Raw genomic sequence first — 23,897 nt, 5'->3', positions numbered from 1 at the left:
GTATTCTTTTTTCAGAATTATTTACATATTATTTACATTCATCCATTGCATAGAATATATCACAATTAGTTAGATTTGCCAGAAAAGTAAAGGAAACTTTAGAACCTCACTATAACGTGACATATAACATATCTATTTGCTTCATTTGTTACATATTCACCCAATACAAAGTTTCTTGCAAGATAGTTACTTTTAGATACTCTTATTGTCTGTATCTAATGGGTAGAAATCCCTTTGTACCTCTTTCCTGAGAGTCTTGATGCTCTTTGCAGAATTCGGGCCACTTCACTTGAATCTATCTCAGTAAATTCATCCTCTGGGACCCCATACATTGCTAGACCAGACATTATGGGCTTCTTGGCTACAATACAAGGTTCCTCGGGAGCAACATATGTCAACTCTTTCACAACAGTACCCTGACAATTCTGTATGGGAGATCCCAATTTATCGGCTCTCGGTGAGTCAGCAATCTTTTCAATGTCTTCCTGACAATCAGTGGCACACACCCTTTGTTGGCTGGGGTGGACCATACTGGAATGGGTGTCATCGGGATAATGTTGTCTGCTTCCATATGATCTCCTTAGATGATTTGGTGGGTAGTGACACCTACGGTAAGGCCATTGGGGATTATCACTTACTGCTGCACTTTTGACTTCTTTGGAATCCATTCCATCTTCATGGTATTGGTAGTTTTGCTGGTAGTAACATGGAGGACCCCGGTGACATGGATAGAGCCAATAACGATTGTGATCTGCTGCATATTTGCTGCCTTGAACTGGTACACCACCAGGACTAGTTACATTAGCTGCCTGCAAGCCTTTCTTTCCTTCGACTACATCAAACTCTACAGTTTCTCCATCTCCCAGGCTTCTTTGATATTTTCTGGGATTGTTCTTTTGGATGGCTGTGTAATGCACAAAGATATCCTGCTTTGTGTCCTCTCGATTGATGAACCCATACCCACGTTGCACATGGAACCAGATGACTTTCCCTGAAACTTTCCCTGTGTGAACCGGAGTATCAGCATCTAATATGCAGGTCAACTCATCCTCCCCATGACATTGTCTGCCATAGCGGGGCTGCCATTCTTCAGAGGTGAGTCTTACTCTTGTTGTTCTCTCAGAAGCTTGGTCTCCATCCTCTGGGCATTGTAGTTTAAAGGCTCCATACATGTAGCAATCTCGTTCTACATGGCCACTCCTATTGCACTGTCGACAAATAGGTTGGTCCTGTGAATTGAATTGATCTATCGGTCTTCTTCCACTCATCTGAGGTGGTTCCCACCAATCATTGGAGGTTCCTCTTCTTTCTGCTGTCCAGCTCTGTTTAGAGGAGTTGGCGGCCTGTTGTATCAGTAAATTGTGTATTTCTTTACGCATTTCCACCATTCCCACAGTCAACTTTTCCATCTGGCTTTTAAGGATCTGTAAAGGGTCTGTGGCTGAGAATTGGAGACTCTGTACTGCCTGATCCTTGACCGGCTGTATTTTTCTAGACTTGAGGAAAGTGGTTCCATGAGGGTATAGACATTCTTGGAACCCTGACATCTTGGGAAAATAATTTTCTTGTAGAACATTGGGTCCCAAGACTTTCATAGCTGCCTCCTTAAAATCCAGGAATGAATGGTCCGCCAGTTGCATTCTCAACATCCGCAAGTGAGTCTTCACTTCCTCTCCATTAGCTCCTTCAATCAGCTGGGATATCAAAGCATCATCGGTGTTCCATATTTCATTATTATCCACTGCTTGGATAGCCATTAATGTTTCCTGTAAACTCAAGGCATAGTCACGGAGTGTTTCCCCTGGTTTTTGTTTCTGGGTGTAGAATTTAATCTTTAATTCAGAAATGTTGCACAGTTCGAAAGTATTGGCTAGCCACTGTAAAATCTGTTCTACCTTCTGTCTCTCTGCTGAAGGCCAAGATGTAACTTCCCTAAGCGCAGATCCTTTGAGTTGCCCTATTAGGATTTCAACTTGTTGCTGTTCACTTAATGGGTACAGGCGGATCATTGACTTCATTTTATTTTTAAATTCCATAAAGGAACTCCCTTTAGCTCCACGGACATCTCCACTGTAAATTGGGAGCCATGAGGCCCCAAAATAATAAGGTAGAGTGATTGGGCTTAGTTGCATCATAGTATGGCTTCCTTGTCCCAATCCGTTTCGATTGCTGTTGGATGAATCTGCCATTGGTGCTCTTTCTTTTGACATTCTGCGTTAATGTACCTCTTTACTTTGGTTTCTGGATCCTGTTCTTCGTGACGCCAAATGTGATACCCAGGACTTGGTGGCCTTTCCTTCCGACACAAATTCTTTTATTTTCCAGTTGAATAGTAAGAGGTCTACTTTAACTCAGAAACAGTCACAATTGGACTTTACCATTGAGAACTCAACTTCATTGACACTTCTATTTTGCAGGATATTTAAGGTTGTTTTGAAAGTCTCACAAAACACTTTCACAATAGCATAAAATTGCAAGGAAAATCACCTTAGGTACTTAACTGTAAATGTAACACTTTAACAATGTTTATTCATTACCAGGTTCATACATATATAAATTAAATCACATATATTGGCTAAGACGGGTCCCCATAAAAATATACTGTATAACTCAGTTCAGCTGAATTGGCCACGGTGGTGCACGTTATAAAGCTGAGAGCTTTTCGGGGTTAAATATATGAATTATCAATCCAGAGTCATCAAAGTTTAAGAAGTGGATAACTTTCACTCTTGCAGTAGTTAATGTTTTGCGCTCCTGAAAGGAAAGAGTTGCAGCTCTCTGCCACACACAAGTCTTTTATATCCCATAAGTGGCTGAGGCTATGCTGTACTATATTGTGCTACAGCGTACTGGCAGAGACTGAGGAGAGCTGCTGTCATTGTTTAGCCGGCTGACTGAGGCTATACTGGGGGTGTGTCTATTCCTCGTCATTAGCAATTATTAACTTCACAGTCTATGCTGGTAGTAAGATGGCTGGCTGCCTTATAATATAGTTTTAAAGAGTTCACTTCTGTATGCTGGTATACTAGTCCTCAAATCCTGCAATAAGATGTCTGTAGCACAGTCTGTTGCTAATCGCTGGGGCTCTCACTGTTTGGTGATGCAGGAAGGTGTAGTAAGTTAACAGGGGCTTACTAACCTCCATCTAGGCGTTTGCTTTACCCCCTGAGCTGGCAGGATCTGCCCAATGATCTGATGTTCCTCCCTTTGGTAGCCGATTATGTAGGAAGAAGTGCCCTGCATTACTGTATATTGCTCACCAGAAGCTGTACTGAAGAAGGGAACGCCTCTCTGTCTGCCTCCACTGGGAGGGAAGAAGCTGCTTACTTGGCTGGAAGATGTCACTGGGGACCAGCTTCACTCAGGACCCGCTGCTACTAATCGCCACTGCTGTCCAAGAGCCGCTCTGACGATCTCTGGTCACCGGGAACACCTCTATGTCTCAGGATAGTGTGCTGCGTCTCCCCACTATCCTCTCACCTCAGTCAGCACTACAGTCAGGCAGTCTGTGGCAGTTTAACTGTCCTCTCTGCTGCACATGCCGGCTCCTGCCCACCTGACCCATGCGCAGAATGCCAGGCATCCAGAAATTTCTGGCACTGCAAACCGCATCCTATAAAGAGTCTTTACGTGCTGGCCACTGAAGTGGGGTGGCAATACATTGTCCATTACCCCCATTAGTGCAGAGTTCAATATTTCACCTTAAATGCAAACAGCCCCCTATCATACAATAAATGAATGCTTATTATATAGTATGGGCAGCCTAAGTCTACCCAACAGAATAGTGGGGTACCACATTTCGATGGTGAGGACAGCACGCCCCCTTTGGTGGGCATGCCGGGGGCGTTGCTGCCCAGACGGAGGCGTTCCCATGGGAACACCTATCGTCTGGGGCCGGCCCCACTGACATCACTAGTGATGTCAGTGGGAGTGCTTTTGGCTCTGATAGAGCCAAAAGCACTCCTGGGCTTGCGGCAGCGAGACCCTACCGCAGGGTCTCGTCGCAAGCCCGATGGTCGTGGTGGTCTTGACCATCGCGACCATCGTTTTGGGCGCTCGCATAAGCTGTGGGTGGTCTCCCATAGCTATGCGAGCGGCCAGGAGGCCGCTCCAATTTTAGGTAGGAGGGCCCTGATTCAGAGCGAGCGCTCTGGTCAGAGCGTCTGGCTCTGAATCAGGCCCTGTGTCTTTAGTCATTGGTCCCACAATCTAACTTGCGTCAGCCGTATGTCAGGTGCAGTTTCACCATATGAGTTTGGCCTCCTGTGCGTCTTTGGACATATCTTCAGTGACTCAATAGGAACTGCCACAGGATAGAAGATGTAATCATTATTTTCAAAATAATGAATGTGGCGGTATTGCATTTATTTATTTTTTTATAATGTAAATGCCACTTTCACTTCTACGGCATTATATTCTCTTATGCCATATTTACATACTTTTGAAAAAGAATTTTCAGGGAGATTGTGAAAGCAACACCTATGAGCGCTGTGGTAAAGTGGCAGTGTACTGCTACATCTGAGAGGCATGTACTAAACCTGACTTACATCCAAATGTAAACGAGCCCTAAAGCAGTTAGTAAGATCTAATTTTTGATGAAAACACACAGATACAGTACACAAAATGAATGTAGCCATAGGGATCATTGTGTCTTATAACCAATGCAAGGAATTTATACTAATGATCCCATTTGAATGTAAAAATCTCTGTTTATTTTTTATATAACATATTCATAATGGGGGTAAGGTGCAATCAGGGAGACTGCTAGGCTCTTCAGGGAGTCAGGGAGATTGCTACTGTTTCAGGGAGTCTCCCTGACAATCAGGGAAAATTGGCAAGTATGTCTTATGCATCTGACAATATTACCAAATTTATTAATAATATAATGTGTTATAACATGCTCTTATTACGTTATTAGGTTCTGAATAAATAGGGTAATGCCAAATATCTTATACACCTAATGCTTACATATCTTAATCTTGTGCCAGGTATACATACTCACACTGCTACATCTGAAGTAATGTCGCAAAATTACTACTATTTTGGAATTGTTCACATGGCAAGATGCCTCTGTACATGCCATGTAAAGGCCCACACACAAGGTGCGATTTGCAAACGATCCAATGTCGTTTGCGATTTCCCCTAAAATCCTGAATAAACAATCATGTGCCTACACATGGAAGGATTATACAAACGACCAAATGATATAGATGGATTGTTAACGACTGCAAATCGTTAACGATATATCGTTTGGCAACAAACAACCTCACGATGCATCTGCTGGAACATTTAAAAATAGTGGAGGGAAGTGGCCAGGATCAGTGACGACAAATCGCCCATCGCATTGTTTGACGTGCACAGACATGAAACGATGTGTGCTAAATCGTGAAAGATAGGTCGATATCTTCCTGCAGGTTCAAATGATCAGTGACCAAGATCAGCGACAGCAGGAGTGCGCATCGGCGTCGTAATCATCCCCACATATGGCACTTTTTACACAATTGGTCGTTCCAATCGATCAAAAACGGACAAATCGTGTGGGGGCCTTGACTATACCTACGTTTGCAAAAGCAACATAAATATCCATCTCTTCATGAGCCTTTCTGGGTTTCCTTTATCTAGTTCCCATCCCCCATACGACTCAAGTGTGCTTAAGATGTCTTGCTACATCAAAATGTAAAAGCATTGATATGAATTTATATAGTGCCCATTGCAAGGGGATCGGTATGAAATCCCAACGCTGGAACAGGTAAGTATTTATTATATTTACTAACCTAACCCCCCAACCCTAACCCTCCCTTAGGGTTGCCTAACCCCCCCTCCAAGTGCCTAGCCCTAACCCCCCCTGTAAGTGTCTAAACTGAACCCCCCCTTCCCCGCAGCCTAAACCTAAGTCTCCTGGGGGGTGTCTAACCCTAACATCCCCCCTAACATCCCCGATTGATTTCTTGCTTGAATTGCTTGAGTTAACCCTCACATGTAACCATTTTAGACATCGTCTGCCAGGATACGTGGTCACATGCAGTTCACCACGGCTGTATAGAAGCTCACTCCAATCCTGGTGAGGTTTAAAACTATTAAATACAGATGTGGACATTTATGGATTGATACATGTGCTTTTTAACTATATATATATTTTTTTTTGGGATCCACCTCCTCCAGCGATTTTTTTATTGTATTCAAGCATAGTAATATATTGATACAATATGTCCATTAATTTTACAATGATTGATTATTCTGTGTGATTGTTTTATTATTGACCGGTCAATTGAATTTACAATAGCAAAAATTATTTCATATTATTAAACATTGTGTTAGCAGTGATTTGATTATATTAATTCTCTTGGTCACTTATCTCTATTAGCGCAGACACATACCATTTTTTGTATTCCTAGGTGCACCTGATTTCAGGTGTGTTTTTGTGTGCTGCCACAGGCACATTGATTTGATCTGCAGCTCAATCAATTGCTGTGACGATATTTAGCACAGCCTTATATTATTAATAATTAAGTATATTCACTACACTAATATATTTTATTAGCGCTGGATTTTTGTCTTTGTTTACTGTATATTTACTTTTAAGGTTAACAATAACCCTTGTGTGATAAGCTCCAATGGGGCAGGGACTAATGTGAATAATAATATTCTCAGTAAATAACAGTTAATAAATAACATGTCAGCATTAGAAAGCCTTACCCATCCAATGCTTATGTCTCCAATTAGGGAGATAAAAACTGCACTATATGGTATCTACTGTACACATGCAAGGCTAGCAGTGCTCTCTGACATACACACAATAAATTATACATATATGCAAATCAACCTGACAGACTTTTAGTTTGAAAGTTGAAAACAACATTTTTTGTAAATAGTATCTGGAAGATAAGAACCAGGTCAGTTATCTACTGATCTGAACAATAGCCATACAGTATGTTCTCAGGGATTTTATGGATATATTATATATATGTATATATATATAAATATATATATATATACATACATACATATACACCATACTTACATACTCTCCCGATAGTTGCTGGAGGCTCTCAAAATTTCAGGGAGCCCCCCGCACCCCCGGAAGAGTATCCGGATTTCCTGTATCCCGCCCACTTGATGTGGGCAGGATGGGGGGATGATTGCCAGGAACAGAGGCATAATTGCCATGAATCGCGGCTCCACATGGCGGAGACGGGGCTAAATGACACAAAAACACGTAATTTAGCCCATAATGACATAGAAACTCGGCCCTGCCTCCCAAAGTGGCCTGCTGTGTCTGCTCAGCGACCATCTCCTGGGGAGCAGATAATAAATGTTGTCAAGTATGATATACAACGCTCTGTCTAACATACTGTCTATGGTTGTTGATACATACTTGCAGCAATCTTTTCTCAGGACACATTCTATACTTTAGTAAAGGCTCTAAAGCTAGGGATGTCGCTGGGCCTCTCCAGTATTTACTAAATTAACTAAAAGCCCTGTTAGCTCTCAGGGCCTGATTCAGAGATGGATGGAATTGCAGAGCAATAAACTCTGGCCCCTCCTCTCCTCTCCTCCATCACACTGCTCCTATGGTCCTTCCTCTCCTCCATCACACTGCTCCTATGGTCCTTCCTCTCCTCCATCACACTGCTCCTATGGTCCTTCCTCTCCTCCATCACCCTGTTCCTCTGGTCCCCTTCTCTTCTCCATCACCGAGCTCCTTCCCTCACACAAAACTCATTGTTTAGTGTGAATGACACTCAGTATATTTTTGTACAAGGGTACCACTTCTCTATTCTAGCTTATACTGCTGATCTCATAGCTCTAACTACTCCATTCCTCACTGATCACACTGCCCTCCTTACAGCTCTATCTCCCCCCCACACAGATCACACTGCCCTCCTCACAGCTCTAACTCCCCCCCACACAGATCACACTGCCCTCCTCACAGCTTTAACCCCCCCCCCACACAGATCACACTGCCCTCCTCACAGCTTTAACCCCCCCCACACAGATCACACTGCCCTCCGCACAGCTCTAACTCCCCCCACACAGATCACACTGCCCTCATCACAGCTCTAACTCCCCCCCACACAGATCACACTGCCCTCCGCACAGCTCTTCTCCCCCCACACAGATCACACTGCCCTCATCACAGCTCTAACTCCCACCCACACAGATCACACTGCCCTCATCACAGCTCTAACTCCCCCCCACCCAGATCACACTGCCCCCTCACAGAACTCACTTCCCCTCATACAGCCCTCACTAACAGATCACACAGCCCCCCTCAAAGATCACAATGTTCCTCTGCTCGCAGATAGCACTGTCCTCCCTTACAGCTCTCACTGTCCCCACATCACAGATCGCACTGTTCCTACACAAGGCCCACTTACAGATCACACTGGCCCTTCACACAGCCCTCCCTAAGAGATCACAAGCCCCCCTCACAGAACCCACTACTCCCCTGCTTACAGATCACACTGTATCCCCTCACATATCACACTGCCACCAAACACAGCCCCTTGAAAGATTATGTTGCCCTCCTCACAGATCACACTGTCCCCCTCACAAATCACACTGCCCCACTTACACATCACATGGCCCCCTTATAGATCACACTGCCCCCTCATAGATCACATGGTGCCCTCACACAAACACACCTCCCCCTCACATAGCCCCACCTCACAGATCACACAGCCTTCCCTCTGTTCACACTGTCACCCCCTCAAAAATCTCACTGCACACCTCACAGATCACACAGCCTTCATTCAGATCACATTGCCCCCTCACATAGCTACCCTCACAAATCACACTGTCCCCTCTCACAAATCACACTGCCCCCCACAAATCACACTGCCCCATTCACAAATCACACTGTCCCTCACAGATCACACTGCCCCCCTCACAGATCACATTGCCACCCACCCCACAGATCATACTGCCCCCCCCTCACAGATCACACTGTCCCCCCCTCACAGATTACATTGCCTCCCTACCACCACAGATCACACTGCCACCCTGAGAGATGCGTCCAGCCCAGAAAAAGTGCCCCATTTTCCAGGTGGCCCAATCTGCCCCTGCATATTAGTAGAGATGTGCGAACAGACCCCCGTGTTTTGGGTTATGCAAAACCACCCACAAATTTTATGGTTTTGGTTTGGCACCCTCAAGTGTTTTGGTTTGGATTTTGTTTTGGTTTTCTTTAAAATTGATAAAAACAACTACAATCAATTTGGACCTATTTACATCCAATCCAAAACTGAGGTTTGTTTTTTAAATCCGAGTTCCGAATTTACAGCATACCCGAGCTAGGACTCAGGACCCCAAAAGTTATCCAAGCCGGGACTCGAACCGACTCGGAGCCTCTAACTTTCAAGTGTCTAGATTTCAGGAAACCGAACCACACATGTCTACATATTAGTCAAGCTTAAAAAGGTTTGGTACCCTTACTGTACATCCTAAAAATTACAGGTCAATCTCATTCCTCATTTTTCATATGAAGTTGTAGTTTAAATTTTAGCCCAGCTATTTAATCAAATCTTGAAAACTTTGATCCATAAGGTTTTATCCATGAGAGTCCAATAACATTTATATTCAGATATATTGGTAATCTGAACTGCCAGGTAAACATCATCCCAACACCCAAGTGTACCGTAGACATGGAAAAGACTTCCATTAGCCTTCAAAAGTTGTGTGTTTACATTTGCAATCGATCCTTAAGTGATATCAGTATCTCAGGGGCCGTTCAAGTCAAAATTACAGCTTTCTGGATATGTCATATACCTAAATTATTGCTTTCTGGATATGACTTATGCTAAAATGGATATGATGTATACTGAAATGGATATGACTTATGCTGAAATGGATATGATGTATACTGAAATGGATATGACTTATGCTGAAATGGATATGACTTATGCTGAAATGGATATAACTTATGCTGAAATGGATATGACGTATGCTGAAATGGATATGACGTATGCTGAAATGGATATGACGTATGCTGAAATGGATATGACGTATGCCGAAATGGATATGACGTATGCCGAAATGGATATGACTTATGCTGAAATGGATATGACTTATGCTGAAATGGATATGACCTATACTGAAATGGATATGACTTATGCTGAAATGGATATGACCTATGCTGAAATGGATATGAGCTATGCTGAAATGGATATGACCTATGCTGAAATGGATATGACATATGCTGAAATGGATATTACATATGCTAAAATGAATATGACATATGCTAAAATGGATATGACATATAGTGAAATGAATATGACATATAGTGAAATGGATATGACATATAGTGAAATGGATATGACGTATGCTGAAATGGATATGACGTATGCTGAAATGGATATGACGTATGCTGAAATGGATATGACATATGCTGAAATGGATATAACATATACTGAAAAGCACATGACAGTGCCAGCCAATCACGGCTCTCTTATATAAGCAGGGCTGCTGAGAAGGAAAAGCAGGAGTACAGTGTGGGATCCCGCACTGTCTCTAGGACTTATTTGACCTACCGGTAGGTGGAGAGATGTCCGTGGTGCTATGCAGCGTAAGCTGTGGTCTCAGATGCTGGCCAGGTGTTGTGTTGCATTTCCACAAGCCCGCGGGGTGCCTGGCAGACGGGCACCCGTTGATGTCCTGCTGTGGGCTGTAGAGTGATGTGGAGAGCTGCAGTGTGGTGCTGTACCACAGTCCCGTGGGGTCAGTCTACTGTGCTGTATGCACTGCCAGGGTGGCCTCGGGGCCTTTTTTAATGACTCCTTGAAAAAGGCCTGAGGCCGAAATGCGTTGAAGATCAAGCCACCCACACTCACCACCACTACAAGAACTTTAATCAACCATTTATTGCTACACCGAATCCAGGCCACAGAGGATCCAGCACTGTACAACCCGGCAAACCTTGGGTCCCCCTTGCCCGCTCTGGCAGTGCATACAGCACAGTAGACTGACTCCACGGGACCATGGGGCAACACCACACCGCGGCTCTCTGCATCACTCTACAGCCCACAGCAGGACATCGACGGGCGCCCATCTGCCAGGCACCCCGGGGGCTCACAGAGGTGCAACGCAACACCAGGCCAGCATCTGGGACCACAGCTTGTGCTGCACAGCACCACAGACATCACTCCACCTACCGGTAGGTCAAACAGGTCCCAGAGACAGTGCGGGATGCCGCCAACTGCACAAGCTACAGGACTTGAACAACACCCCATGCATCCCGGTTCCGGAAGACTGAGACCATAGGTCCAGCAGGGGAATGTGCAGGAGTAAGGACCGCTTGGATAGCAGCCCCCTCAAATGGTCTACCCACTCCCCAACCGAGGATCGCACAGAGCCATCTGCTCATCCCCACACCCCATAATGGAACCACATAGGGAAGCACTGTGTCTTACCGAATAAAACAGGTTAGATTCCACACTTACTGTCTGCCTCATTTTTTCTCACCCACACACCCACTAACATAGCCTCCATTTAGCCCCAATACACAAACCCCTCTCCTCTCCATCTCCCCTCCCCACATTCCCCTTGCCCCCCCACCCTCCCCAGCCAATTCCCCCATACCATCGTATCACACACACCCAGCAGGAGTGCACGTGTACCCCTTTTTCCTCATATTCTACCTGCAGGCATTGGTACTCCTGTTAATATCATGTTGCTGAACCTGCCCACTTCCCGTCAGTCCCCTATCCTCACCCCATCACTCCTCTACTTTCTCTCCTCAGACCTTCCCTCTATTATCCTCGGTGACTTCAATATTCCTATTGATATCCCCACAGAATCTACCGCCTCCAAACTACTCACCCTCACTTCCTCATTTGGACTCTCCCAATGGACCTCCTCACCCTCCCATGCGAGTGAGCATTTGCTTGATCTGGTATTCACTCACTGTTGTGATATTTCTGCCTACTCCAATTCCCCATTCCGCCTCTATGACCATCACCTCCTCTCAATTAACCTATCCCTCTCTCCCTCCCCTCCTCTACCTCCCAGAGCCACCATCACTAAGCGTAACATTGAAGCTATTGACACTGCTTTCTTTTCTTCCCTACTTGACTCACTTCTCTCCCCTATCCTCTCTTTCTCCTGCGCTGAACAAGCTGCTTCCCTATACAATGCCTCCCTTACTTCTGCTCTTGACTCTGTTGCTCTGGCGATCACTACTCACCCTCGCAAATCCACACCTCAACCCTGGCATTCCAAATGCACCAAATACCTGCAAAAATATTCACGAACCGCCAAGTGACAGTGGAGAAGATCACGCTCTCAGGCAGATTTTCTCAATTTCAAATTCATGCTGTCATCCTACAGTGCTGCCCTTTCCCTCTCTAAACAGTCATATTTCAAGAATCTCTTCTCCTCCCAGTCCTCATATCCCCAGTGTCTCTTTTCCACCTACAACTCTGTCCTCTGCCCACCCCCTCCTCCCCTCCCCTCCTTGCTCTCTGCCACTGAGTTTGCTACATATTTCACATCTAAAATTGATTCTGTACATCAGGACATCATATCCAACCAGTCCCCCAGCTCTCCACCTCCTCCTTTCCTGGATCACCCCTCCCCATCCATTTTACCGACTGACATCCTTCTCCCCTGTGACTGGAGAGGAAGTTAAGGCCCTTATCCAGTCCTACCCCCCTTCCACCTTTCCCCTTGACCCTATCCCCTCCCACCTCCTCCGCTACCTCTCTCCTTCTGCCTGCTCCCATCTTGCCCACCTTCTTAATCTCTCCCTCTCTTCTTGCACTGTTCCTTCTGCATTCAAGCATGCCCTTGTCTCCACCATTCTTAAAAAACCTAACCTTGATCTTAACATTCTCTCTAACTACTGACCAATCTCTCTCCTCCCTTTTGCCTCCAAACTCCTTGAGCGTATTGTTTATAACCGCCTCACCACATTTCTTTCCTCCCACTCCCTCCTTGACCCTTTTCAGTCTGGCTTCCGTTCTCTACACTCCACTGAAACTGTCCTCAGAAAAGTCTGCAACGACCTCCTTGCTGGAAAATCCAAGAGCCACTACTCCCTGCTCATTCTCCTTGACCTCTCTGCTGCTTTTGACACTGTGGACCACCCTCTACTGCTGCATATTCTTCACTCCCTTGGTCTATGTGACACTGCTCTCTCCTGGCTGTCCTCCTACCTCTCTGAACGTTCCTTCTCTGTTTCCTCTCATGACGATTCCTCCCCCCCACAGCCTCTTACAGTAGGTGTTCCCCAAGGTTCTGTTCTTGGACCTCTCCTATTCTCTCTCTATACGTATTCTCTAGGTAAACTCATCAGCTCTTTTGACCTCCATTATCATCTCTATGCTGATGATACTCAGATCTACCTTTCCTCACCTGATCTGTCCCCCTCTCTACTGACTCGTATCTCTAACTGTCTCTCTGCTATCTCTTCCTGGATGTCCCAGCGATTTCTCAAACTTAATATGTCTAAGACTGAGCTGATAGTCTTCCCACCCTCCCACATAACATCATGTCCCACTACTTCTTTATTAATAGATGGCATAACTATCTCATCTAGTCCCAAAGTGTGTTGTGTTGGAGTCATCCAGGACTCTTCCCTCTCCTTCAAGCCACACATTCAGAACCTCTCGCAGTCCTGTTATTTCCATCTCAAGAATATTTCCTAGATCAGACCCTTTCTCACCCAGGATGCTACCAAAACCCTTGTACATTCACTGGTCATGTCCAGATTGGACTACTGTAACCTTCTCCTAGCTGGCCTCCCCAAATCCCACCTCTCTCCTCTCCAGTCTGTGGTAAATGCTGTTGCTCGGCTCATCTTCCTCTCCAAACGCTCTACATCTGCCTCCCCTCTCCTACAAGCCCTCCACTGGCTCCCCTTCCCTTTCAGAACCCAATTCAAGGCTCTCACACTCACTTACAAAGCCCTCACCCTATCTTCTCCCATTTACATCTCTGATCGCATCTCCCTTCACTCTTCTGTCCGTCCTCTTTGTTCACTTAGTACACACCACTTTTCATGCCAATTGATTACTTCCTCCCACTCCCGCCTCCAAGATTTTGCCCATGCTGCTCCTCACCTTTGGAACTCCCTCCCTCTCCCCATCAGACTCTGAACCTCTCTACAATCTTTCAAACAAGCTCTTAAGACCCACTACTTCATTAAAGCCTTCCTGCTCTCATCCTAACTTGCTGCTACATCTTCCTTCCTCCCCGCCTACCCCATCTGTGTCACTCCTGTTTGTCATCCCCTCCCTTAAATAATGTTAGCTCTTTCGAGCAGGGCCCTCTACCTTCATGTGCTTCTCCCTACTGTAATTTAATTTATCTCTTACTCCCCACTAGGGCAACTAACACTTGGCTGCTTATGCGGGCATAAAGGTTGCTAATATAGCAATGTTTATCCATGTCCTGTATTGTATTGTATTGTAAGTCAATGGTTACTTATTTGTCTATGTACTGTGTAAGGCGCTGCAGAACACTTGTGGCACCATATAAATAAGCGCGGCCCACCTCTCTTACTTGTACAGTGTGGCAGAGCTGGAAAGTGGAGGTGAGTGCTAACACTATAGTCAGTGGTGTAATAACTTTTGCTGTGCTGATGATGGTAATGTAACACATAACTACTACTGCATGTACTATTAGTTATAGCTGCAGATAGGAGACTGCCTCTTTTCAGCTTTTTTCTCCTGTGAGGATCGTGCTTCTGCTGCAGGCAGGTTATGTATTAATGTTACTTTCACTTCCTTTCTGTCCTCATTCTCTCTCATCTCAGCTCTTTCTTTACTCTCCTTTCTCTTCTTCTCTATGTCTGATTTCTTGCCAGTACCCCAGGTCCCTGCTCATGTTAGGGAGTGCCCTGACTCCCAGCAAGATGGCTCCTTCATAATCCAGCAGGTGGGGTAGGATTCCTCTATTGTCTGGCTAATGTACTGTTACTGTATGCAGGCTGCTGGGTCAGAGATTTATAGTCTGCCACAATCGGCAGTAGGCTGTGGTTGACACACCCCATATATGCACAGCATTATTATAACACTTACATGGCTTTGTGTGTTTATTTAGTGCATATACTGTATAGGTACTGTATGTGCATGTCTACATACAATTCTATGTCTAGGGCTTTATATTGTGTATGTATGTATGTATGTATACATGGGCAACGAGAGGGGGGGAGTGGGTACAGTTTACCCAGGCCTGGGCTTGCTAGAGGAGCCCGGCATGGCCCCCCCCTCCCTCACAGCAGCTCAGCACACAGCTTGTGCTGGGCTGCAGCAGCCGGGGCAGTCTCCTATGGCTGTGGGGGGGAGCGATCACACTGATCGCGCCCCCCCTGCTTAGCGCTGGGCTGATATATTTTTGTGCTTTTTCCAAGGGGGCGTGGCCACATGTCCAGCGATTAGGCCATGCCCCCTCCTTTACCCGGGACTGGCCAGGCTCTCTACGGCCCTGTATGTATGTATTTATTCTGCCACTCACAAGTAGCGGAAGAATAAATACATACATACATACACAATATAAAGTCCTAGACATAGAATTGCATGTAGACATGCACATACAGTACCTATACAGTATATGCACTACATAAACACACAAAGCCATGTAAGTGTTATAACATACTTCCCAACTTTTGCAGAGTTCCACTCGGGACATCTACGCGGCGAAGCTTTCCTGAAAAGGGGTGTGACCTATGTGAAAAAAGGGCGTGACCTAGCGGCACCGAGATGCTGGGCTGCCCCCGGACTTCCCCCCATACTGTGAATAATATGAGATATGGCAAGAACTTACCATTGTTATCTCTATTTCTACAAAGTCCATAGGGTTCCACAGGACTCCCGCCCTGTCGAACCTGTACTCCAGATGGGCTTTGATCTGGTCACCGTTTTTCTGTCTCCTTCTGGTGAGAATGTGATTCTTGTGTGTTCCAGACTTTCTTCTCTCTCTTTCTTCTCCTCCTCCAGCCTATGGCTTGTTATATAACTGGTTTGCCTTGGCTCTGGGGCGGGTTATAGAAGGGGGACCCCAGTCCATAGGGTTCCACAGGATATCTTGGGGTATAGGCGGATGATGTCAGACATAGGACACCACAGAGATCAAGTTTTCAGCCTCCCAGGATGCACTGGGATCCCCCTTCTATACCCCGCCCCCAAGCCAAGGCAAACCAGTTATGTAACAAGCCATAGGCCGGAGGAGGAGAAAAAGTCTGGAACACACAGGAATCACATTCTCACCAGAAGGAGATGAAAAAACCGGTGACCAGAACAAAGCCCATCTGCAGTACAGGTGAGACAGGGCGGGAGTCCTGTGGAACCCTATGGACTTCGTAGAAATAGAGCTAACAAGGGTAAGTTCTTACCATATCTCATATTTTCTACTTCAGGGTCCATAGGGTATCCACAGGATACCTTGGGGATGTCCCAAAGCAGTATCCTTTAAGGGTGGGGATGCTCCTGTGCTGAAAGGGGAATCCACCACCCAAAGGAAGCATCCTGAGAGGCGAAGGTATCGAATGCATAATACCTTAAAAGGTATGGACAGAAGACCACGTGGCTGCCTTGCAAAGCTGAACAGCAGAGGCACCACATAGAGCTGCCCATGAAGGACCCACAGACCTATTGGAATGAGCCCTAACAGAGGATGGAACAGGAAGGCCTTCATGAATATAAGACTTAGAAATAGCCATGCAAATCCATCCTGCCAAAGTTTGCTTAGTGGCAGGCCCTCCCTTCTTACGGAAGCTATAGAGGACAAACAAGGAGTCCGACTTCCTAAAAGAATTGGTACGGTCAACATAAATCCTTAGAGCCAGTACCACATCTAAGGTGGCCTCACCAACCGAGAGGTTTAAAGGCCGGCACTATGATTTTCTCGTTAATGTGGAAACTAGATACCACCTTTGGGAGAAAACCAGGGCGAGTGTCCCTATGAAAAATGAAAAAGGGAGGCCGACATGAGAGAGCCCCCAATTCTGAAACCCTTCTGGCTGAAGCAATGGCCAGAAGAAATACAGTCTTAGCTGTAAGCCATTTCAAATCCACTGAGCCCAGTGTTTCAAATTGCAGTCCTTGGAGAGCCCTCAGGACCACAGCAAGATCCCAAGGAGCCACTGGAGGAACAAAGGGAGGCTGAACACGAAGTACACCTTGCAGAAAGGTGCGGACATCAGGAAAAGTAGCAATCCTATGCTGAAACCACACTGACAGGGCAGAAACCTGCAGCTTCAGAGAAGCAAGGCGAAGACCGTGATCTAAGCCCACCTGCAGGAAAGCCAACACCCTGGATATCCGGAACACCTGAGGATCAAAGGCTCTAGGGTGACACCATTCAAAGAAAGTATGCCATACTCGATGGTAAATTCTTGCAGATGCAGGCTTCCGAGCTCTGAGCATGGTGTTAACTACAGACCTGGAAAAACCCCTGGACCTTAAGTCTCAACAGCCATGCTGTCAAAGACAAACGACCCAGGTCCGGGTAATGGCAAGGACCTTGAGACAACAGGTCCGGACATAGAGGCAACAGCATTGGAGTGTCTAAGGAGAGACTCTGAAGATCTGAGTACCAGTGCCATCTGGGCCAAGCTGGAGCTATCAGCAGCAGCATGCCACCTTCTTGCTTGAATTTGCGAATCACTTGAGGAAGAAGGGAGAACAGAGGGAAGTGGTACGCAAATTGGAAGGTCCACCGGACCAACAGAGCTTCTACCAGAAGTACCTCTGCATCCCTTGTTCTTGACCCATACACAGGTAGCTTGTTGTTGTGTCGGGAGGCCATGAGGTCTATCTCTGGAAGGCCCCACTTGTTCACCAGGAGTTGAAACACCTCCTGGTGAAGAGACCATTCTCCTGGATGCACGTCTTGACAGCTGAAATAGTCTGTCTCCCAGTTGAGGACTCCTGGTATGAACACTGCCGAAATGGCAGGGAGATTGCCTTCTGCCCAAGCTAGAATGCGGGACACCTCCATCAGGGCTGTCTGACTGCGGGTCCCTCCTTGGCGGTTTATGCAAGCCACTGTGATGGCATTGTCTGACTACCCCTGCATGGGTTTTCCGTGCAGTACATGTCTTGCTTGCTGGAGAGCTTTGAATATTGCCTTAAGTTCCAAGATGTTTATCAGAAGTGCAGATTCTGCTGGCATCCACCTTCCCTGGAAGAAGTGCGGACCCATCACCGCTCCCCAGCCTCGGAGGCTGGCGTTCATTGTCAGAAGGGCCCAGTCCGCAATCCAAAAGGGGTGCCCCTTGTTCAGGTGAGCAGTGTGCAGCCACCAGGCCAGAGACAGACGTACCTCCGGAGAAAGCACCATTGTCTGTGTCTTTATCCAATGGGGAAACCCATTCCATCTGGAGAGGATCAACTTCTGCAGAGGTCTGGAGTGAAACTGGGCATACTCCACCATGTCGAACATCGACACCATGGATCCCTGTAACCTCATCGCCGAATGATTAGACACCCGGCAACTCTGCAGGCAACTGCATACTTTTGCCTGTAATGCAGAGATCTTTTCCTCTGTCACAAAGATCCTCTGTTGGGAGTCCAACAGGGCTCCGAGATGGAGCATCCTCTGTGAGGGAACCAGGGAGGACTTCTTCCAGTTTACCAGCCAGCTATGAGTCTGCAACACAGAGACTGTCAGTTGCAGATAGCACTGAAGTATCTCTGGAGACCCTGCCAACAACAGGTCGTCCAGATAGGGCAACAAGCGGATCCCCTGCATCTGCAAGTGGGCTGCCATAACTGCCATGACTTTGGTAAACACTCGAGGTGCCGGGGCCAGACCAAAGGGCAGTGCCTGAAACTGGAAGTGTTGGTCGGCCACTGCAAACCTGAGGAAACATTGGTGTGCTGAAACAATGGGGATATGCAGGTAAGCGTCCTGAATATCTAGCGACACCATAAAATCCCCAGGCTCCATCGCTAAAATGATGGAATGCAGGGTCTCCATCCAGAACAGAGGAACCCTCAAGAATTGTTGAGGGATTTGAGGTTGAGGATGGGCCGGTAAGACCATTGGGTTTCTGTACCAGAAAAAGATTGGAGTAATACCCCGATCCCCTCTGGGACAATGGAACCGCCACTATAACTCCAGCCTGGAGCAGAGAGTGTAACACCTTCCGGAATACCAGGGCCTTGTCTTGATCTGACTGACAGCCCGTGGTGAAAAATCAGCTGGGAGGCCTCCGCCGGAAGGAGAGGGCATATGCCCGAGAGACCACTTCTTTTACCCAAGTGTCCATGGTGGTGAGACACCAGCACTGTGCAAACTGAAGAAGCCGGCCTCCCACTTTGGGGTCCCCCAAGGAGAGGCCCATCCTGTCAGGCGGAAGGCTTATCATCCGACTTGGAAGCAGGACATCTTGTACTCCAAGCCTGCTTCTTAGGCTTGGCAGATTTCTTGGCCCCTGACTGTCTCGGAAAGAACTGTACATTGGACTTACCCAGGGCCCTATAGGGCCAAAAGGACAAAGAACCCGACCCTGATGGGACTGTAGCCGATGGCAGACACGCAGACTTAGCTGCTGCCATAGTGGCCACAATTTTGTCCAGATCAGGGCCAAACAGGACCTGTCCATTAAAAGGCAAGCATTCCAAACCTTTTTGGAATTTGTGTCGGCTTTCCAAGAGCACAACCATAGGGTGCGGCGAGCCGCCACCGCTACCGAGGAGATTCTGGAAGTGAGGAGACCTATATCCGAGGCTGCCTCATTAATGTACGTGGCTGAGTTTCTGAGATTACCCATTAACTCCACCTGCTCAGGTGAAGAGTCAGTGTCCAGAGATGCCTCCAAGCTATCAGCCCAACACTCCATGGCTCTGGCCACCCAGCACACAGCCATAGCCAGTCTGGACGCCCCCCAGCAAGGGAATAAATGGATTTCATGCATATTTTCACCTTGCGATCTGTAGCATCCTTTAAGGAGGACATGGAGGGCATGGGCAATGTATCACTCTTCACAAGGCATGTGACATGAAAGTCCACTTGCAGAGGAGTTTCCCACTTGAAAAAATAATTATCCGCAAAGGGGTATGCAAAGGCCAAATGTTTTTAAGGCTGGTACCCTTTACCTGGATTTTTCCACGCCTCCTCTAAATGATCCACTAACTGACCAGATAGAGGAAATACAGTGGCATCTCCCTTAACATCCTTAAAGAAGGTGTATTTAGATTTAGCCACAGGGAAATTATCATCCTCAATGACCAAGGCCGCACGGACTGCCCATATAAGGCCAGGTATATACACTTTAGACTTAGACTCCGCCTTATTAGTATGGAGGGGCTCCGGGTCTGAAAAGTCAGACATCTCATTGTCATCAGACAACATCATACTGAGCCATCTGAGACACTAAAGGCCGCTTAGGAGGCTGCAATGATGACTACCCCTGTAAAACATCCGACAGGTGTTGCACCGTATTGGACAATGAATTCACCCACGCAGGCTCCTGCGAGACCTAGGGGGGCGAAAGCGGGAGACACTGGGGTACCAGCAACTGCCTGGGGAAGCCCTGCATGGGTGACGATACAACCGACTGCTGTGATAACCCCATCTGGGGGAACGTAGGGGGAGTCGCTAGCTGGCCCACAAGGGTTGTAAGTGCCTTAGCAAAACAAGCCTAGGGCGGTTCCTGCACAGGTGCAGTGACAGAAATTGGATGTGATATAAGATAACACGCCCTACATAACCCCTCAGTGTTTCCATCACTCTCCGCTAATGGTACATTACATATGGTACACATTAGCTGAAGAGGAAAATCACGTTTACTCTCAGACATGATGAGTGTAATGTAGTGTGGAATCGGTATGAAATACCGCCGGCCGCATGGCTGGCAGTTCGATTCCCGGCATCGGCAGGCCGACAGATTAGCAGAGCCCGGCAGAGGAAGCCCGACAGCACTGGAAATCCCGATCGTCCTAAAGGTAAGTATATTCTATACTAACCTAATCCGCTAACCCTATCCCTCCTTTAGGGTGCCTAACCCTAGCCTCCCCCCCCAAGTTCTTAACCCTAATCCCCCCTCTAAGTGCCTAACCCTAACCTCCCCTTCCCCGCTGCCTGAACCTAAGTCCCCCGGGGGGTGCCTAACCCTAAGTCCCCCCCAGGGGTGCCTAACCCTAACCCTCCCTCCCCGTAGCCTAACCTTAAACCTCCCAGGGGGGTGCCTAACCCTAAGTCCCCCCGGGTACCCTAAACCTAACCCTCCCCTCCCGCGGCTGTCTGCTTCGATTGGGATGCCGGGCGCCAGTCTCCCAGCATCAGGAAAATGACAGGCGTCTAGATATAGATGCCGGTCATTTATCCCATGCCGTGATAAAGCAGTCAGGAAGCCAGCTGTCAGGATTTCAGCAGCCGGCTTCCCGATTGTATACCCGCAGTGTATGTGACTCCCCTCACAGATAAATGCTTTTACAGTGAGGCAATGAACACCCTGCAACACCTCACCACAAGGGCTTTAGCAGAGGAAGAACAGGGATAGTAAAATGTCTGAAAGTCAGAAGTGAAAGTACAGGCAGCAGCGTTAGCAGTTAGTCACATACAATGCAGAAATAAATCACCTGCAGTACCAGCACGGAGATCAACTACACAGACACAGAGCCTGGTAGGAAACAGTGCTGCATACTCTGACCTTAATCGCAGGAGAGGTATGCGGGGGGACCCAGACCGCGATGCCACCTTGAATTCAGCGTCCAGCAGCGTTTGCACACTCTTAGAAAATGGCCGCCGAGGAGCAGAGAGGAGGTGGGCCAGGGGGAGGAGTGCTGACACAGCCCGCCAGACCGCTATGGGGAGCCACTGTGCAGCAGGGGAGGCGCCAGCTGTGAGACAGGGAAGGCCGCTCCCCTGACATGCAATTAACCCCTGGGATGCCAGACCTTTGCCGCTCAGCCGCGGCCCGCTGTCCCTGGTGGTCTAGTGGAAGCGCAAGTTAATACCTGGGTCCACGTGCAGACAGTCCCCAGGGAGCCCCCTGTCTGGGGACTTTGGACTGTGTTTCAGTGTGTACCATCCAAGGGACCCCGCCACTTACCTGCCCCCTTGAATCCGGCCACAGTCCGGGTAATTCGGGGTCACCGCTAGTGGTGACCCCAGACACCCACCAGCATCCCTGGATCAGTACCGGCATTCTGGTCTGGCGGGGTGAAGGAGGTACAGCATAGATGTCAGTACTGACTGACTGTACTGTGCAGCTCATCTTGAGCAGCCACAGCTGCCTTGAAGAACTTCAGGGGCCATTACAGCCCCCCTCTGTTATATGGTGATCCGACTCCGAGCTGTGCACCTACGAAACTAGTTTGTCTTGGCTCAGAGGCAGGGTATAGGAGGGAGATCCCAGTGCATCCTGGGAGGCTGAAAACTTTAACTCTGTGGTGCCCAAAGTCTGACATCATCCGCCTACACCCCAAGGTATCCTGTGGATACCCTATGGACCCTGAAGTAGAAAGATACTGTGCGCATGCGCACATCTATTCTCGCTCTGCGTACATGCTGCTCTGCTATGCTGAGCAGCAGTGTATGCTTCCACAACTCCCCCCCAACTGCGGGACACTGCAGCCCATGGGTGGGACAGCGGGACAGTCCCAAAAAAACAGGACTGTCCCACTGAATGTGGGACAGTTGGGTGGTATGGTTATAATAATGCTTGGCACGTGTGGGGTGTGAAAACCACAGCCTACGGCCGATTGTCTGACCCAGCAGCCTGCATACAGTGACAGTACATCCAGCCAGACAACAGGGGAATCCTACCCCACCTGCTGGATTATGAAGGAGCCATCTTGCTGGGAGTCAGGGCACTCCCTAACATGAGCAGGGACCTGGGGCACTGTCAAGAAATCAGACATAGAGAAAGAAGAGAAAGGAGAGTAAAGAAAGAGCTGAGATGAGAGAGAATGAGGACAGAAAGGAAAGTGAAAGTACCATTTATACATAACCTGCCTGCAGCAGGAGCACGATCCTCACAGGAGAAAGAGCTGAAAAGAGGCAGTCTCCTATCTGCAGCTATTACTAATAGTACATGCAGTAGTAGTTATGTGTTACATTACCATCATCAGCACAGCAAAAGTTATTACACTACTGACTATAGTGTTAGCACTCACCTCCACTTTACAGCTCTGCCACACTGTTCTCCTGCTCTTCCTTCCAGGAGCCCTGCTTATATAGGAGAGCTGTGATTGGCTGGCACTGTCATGTGCTTTTCAGTGTATGTTATATTCATTTCAGTGTATGTCATATCCATTTCAGTGTATGTTATATCCATTTCATCATGTGTCATATCCATTTCAGCATACGTCATATACATTTCAGTATATGTTATATCCATTTCAGTATATGTTATATCCATTTCAGTATATGTCATAACCATTTCAGCATACGTCATATCCATTTCAGTATATGTTATATCCATTTCAGTATATGTTATATCCATTTCAGTATATGTCATATCCATTTCAGCATACGTCATATCCATTTCAGTATATGTTATATCCATTTCAGTATATGTTATATCCATTTCAGCATACGTCATATCCATTTCAGCATACTTCATATACATTTCAGTATATGTTATATCCATTTCAGTATATGTTATATCCATTTCAGTATATGTCATATCCATTTCAGCATACGTCATATCCATTTCAGTATATGTTATATCCATTTCAGTATATGTTATATCCATTTCAGCATACGTCATATCCATTTCAGCATACGTCATATACATTTCAGTATATGTTATATCCATTTCAGTATATGTTATATCCATTTCAGTATATGTTATATCCATTTCAGTATATGTCATATCCATTTCAGCATACGTCATATCCATTTCAGCATACGTCATATACATTTCAGTATATGTTATATCCATTTCAGTATACGTTATATCCATTTCAGCATACGTCATATCCATTTCAGCATACGTCATATCCATT

At 46.9% G+C, this 23,897-nt stretch overlaps 1 protein-coding gene across 1 annotated transcript; it reads right to left on the bottom strand.

The window, feature by feature from the left end:
* Positions 1–215: 215 nt before the first annotated feature.
* Positions 216–2,210, bottom strand: LOC148512649 (uncharacterized). Its single transcript, XM_088481957.1, has one exon. It carries the CDS (start codon positions 2,208–2,210, stop codon positions 216–218), a length of 1,995 nt encoding a protein of 664 aa, XP_088338083.1.
* Positions 2,211–23,897: the final 21,687 nt, after the last annotated feature.

The sequence above is a fragment of the Taudactylus pleione genome, unplaced genomic scaffold, assembly GCF_031769625.1.
Source record: "Taudactylus pleione unplaced genomic scaffold, aTauple2 ptg000279l, whole genome shotgun sequence".
In the NCBI taxonomy this organism is placed as follows: Eukaryota; Metazoa; Chordata; class Amphibia; order Anura; family Myobatrachidae; genus Taudactylus; species Taudactylus pleione.
Note: the sequence above shows the minus strand (reverse complement) of the source record. Positions and strands in the feature narration are given on the sequence as shown.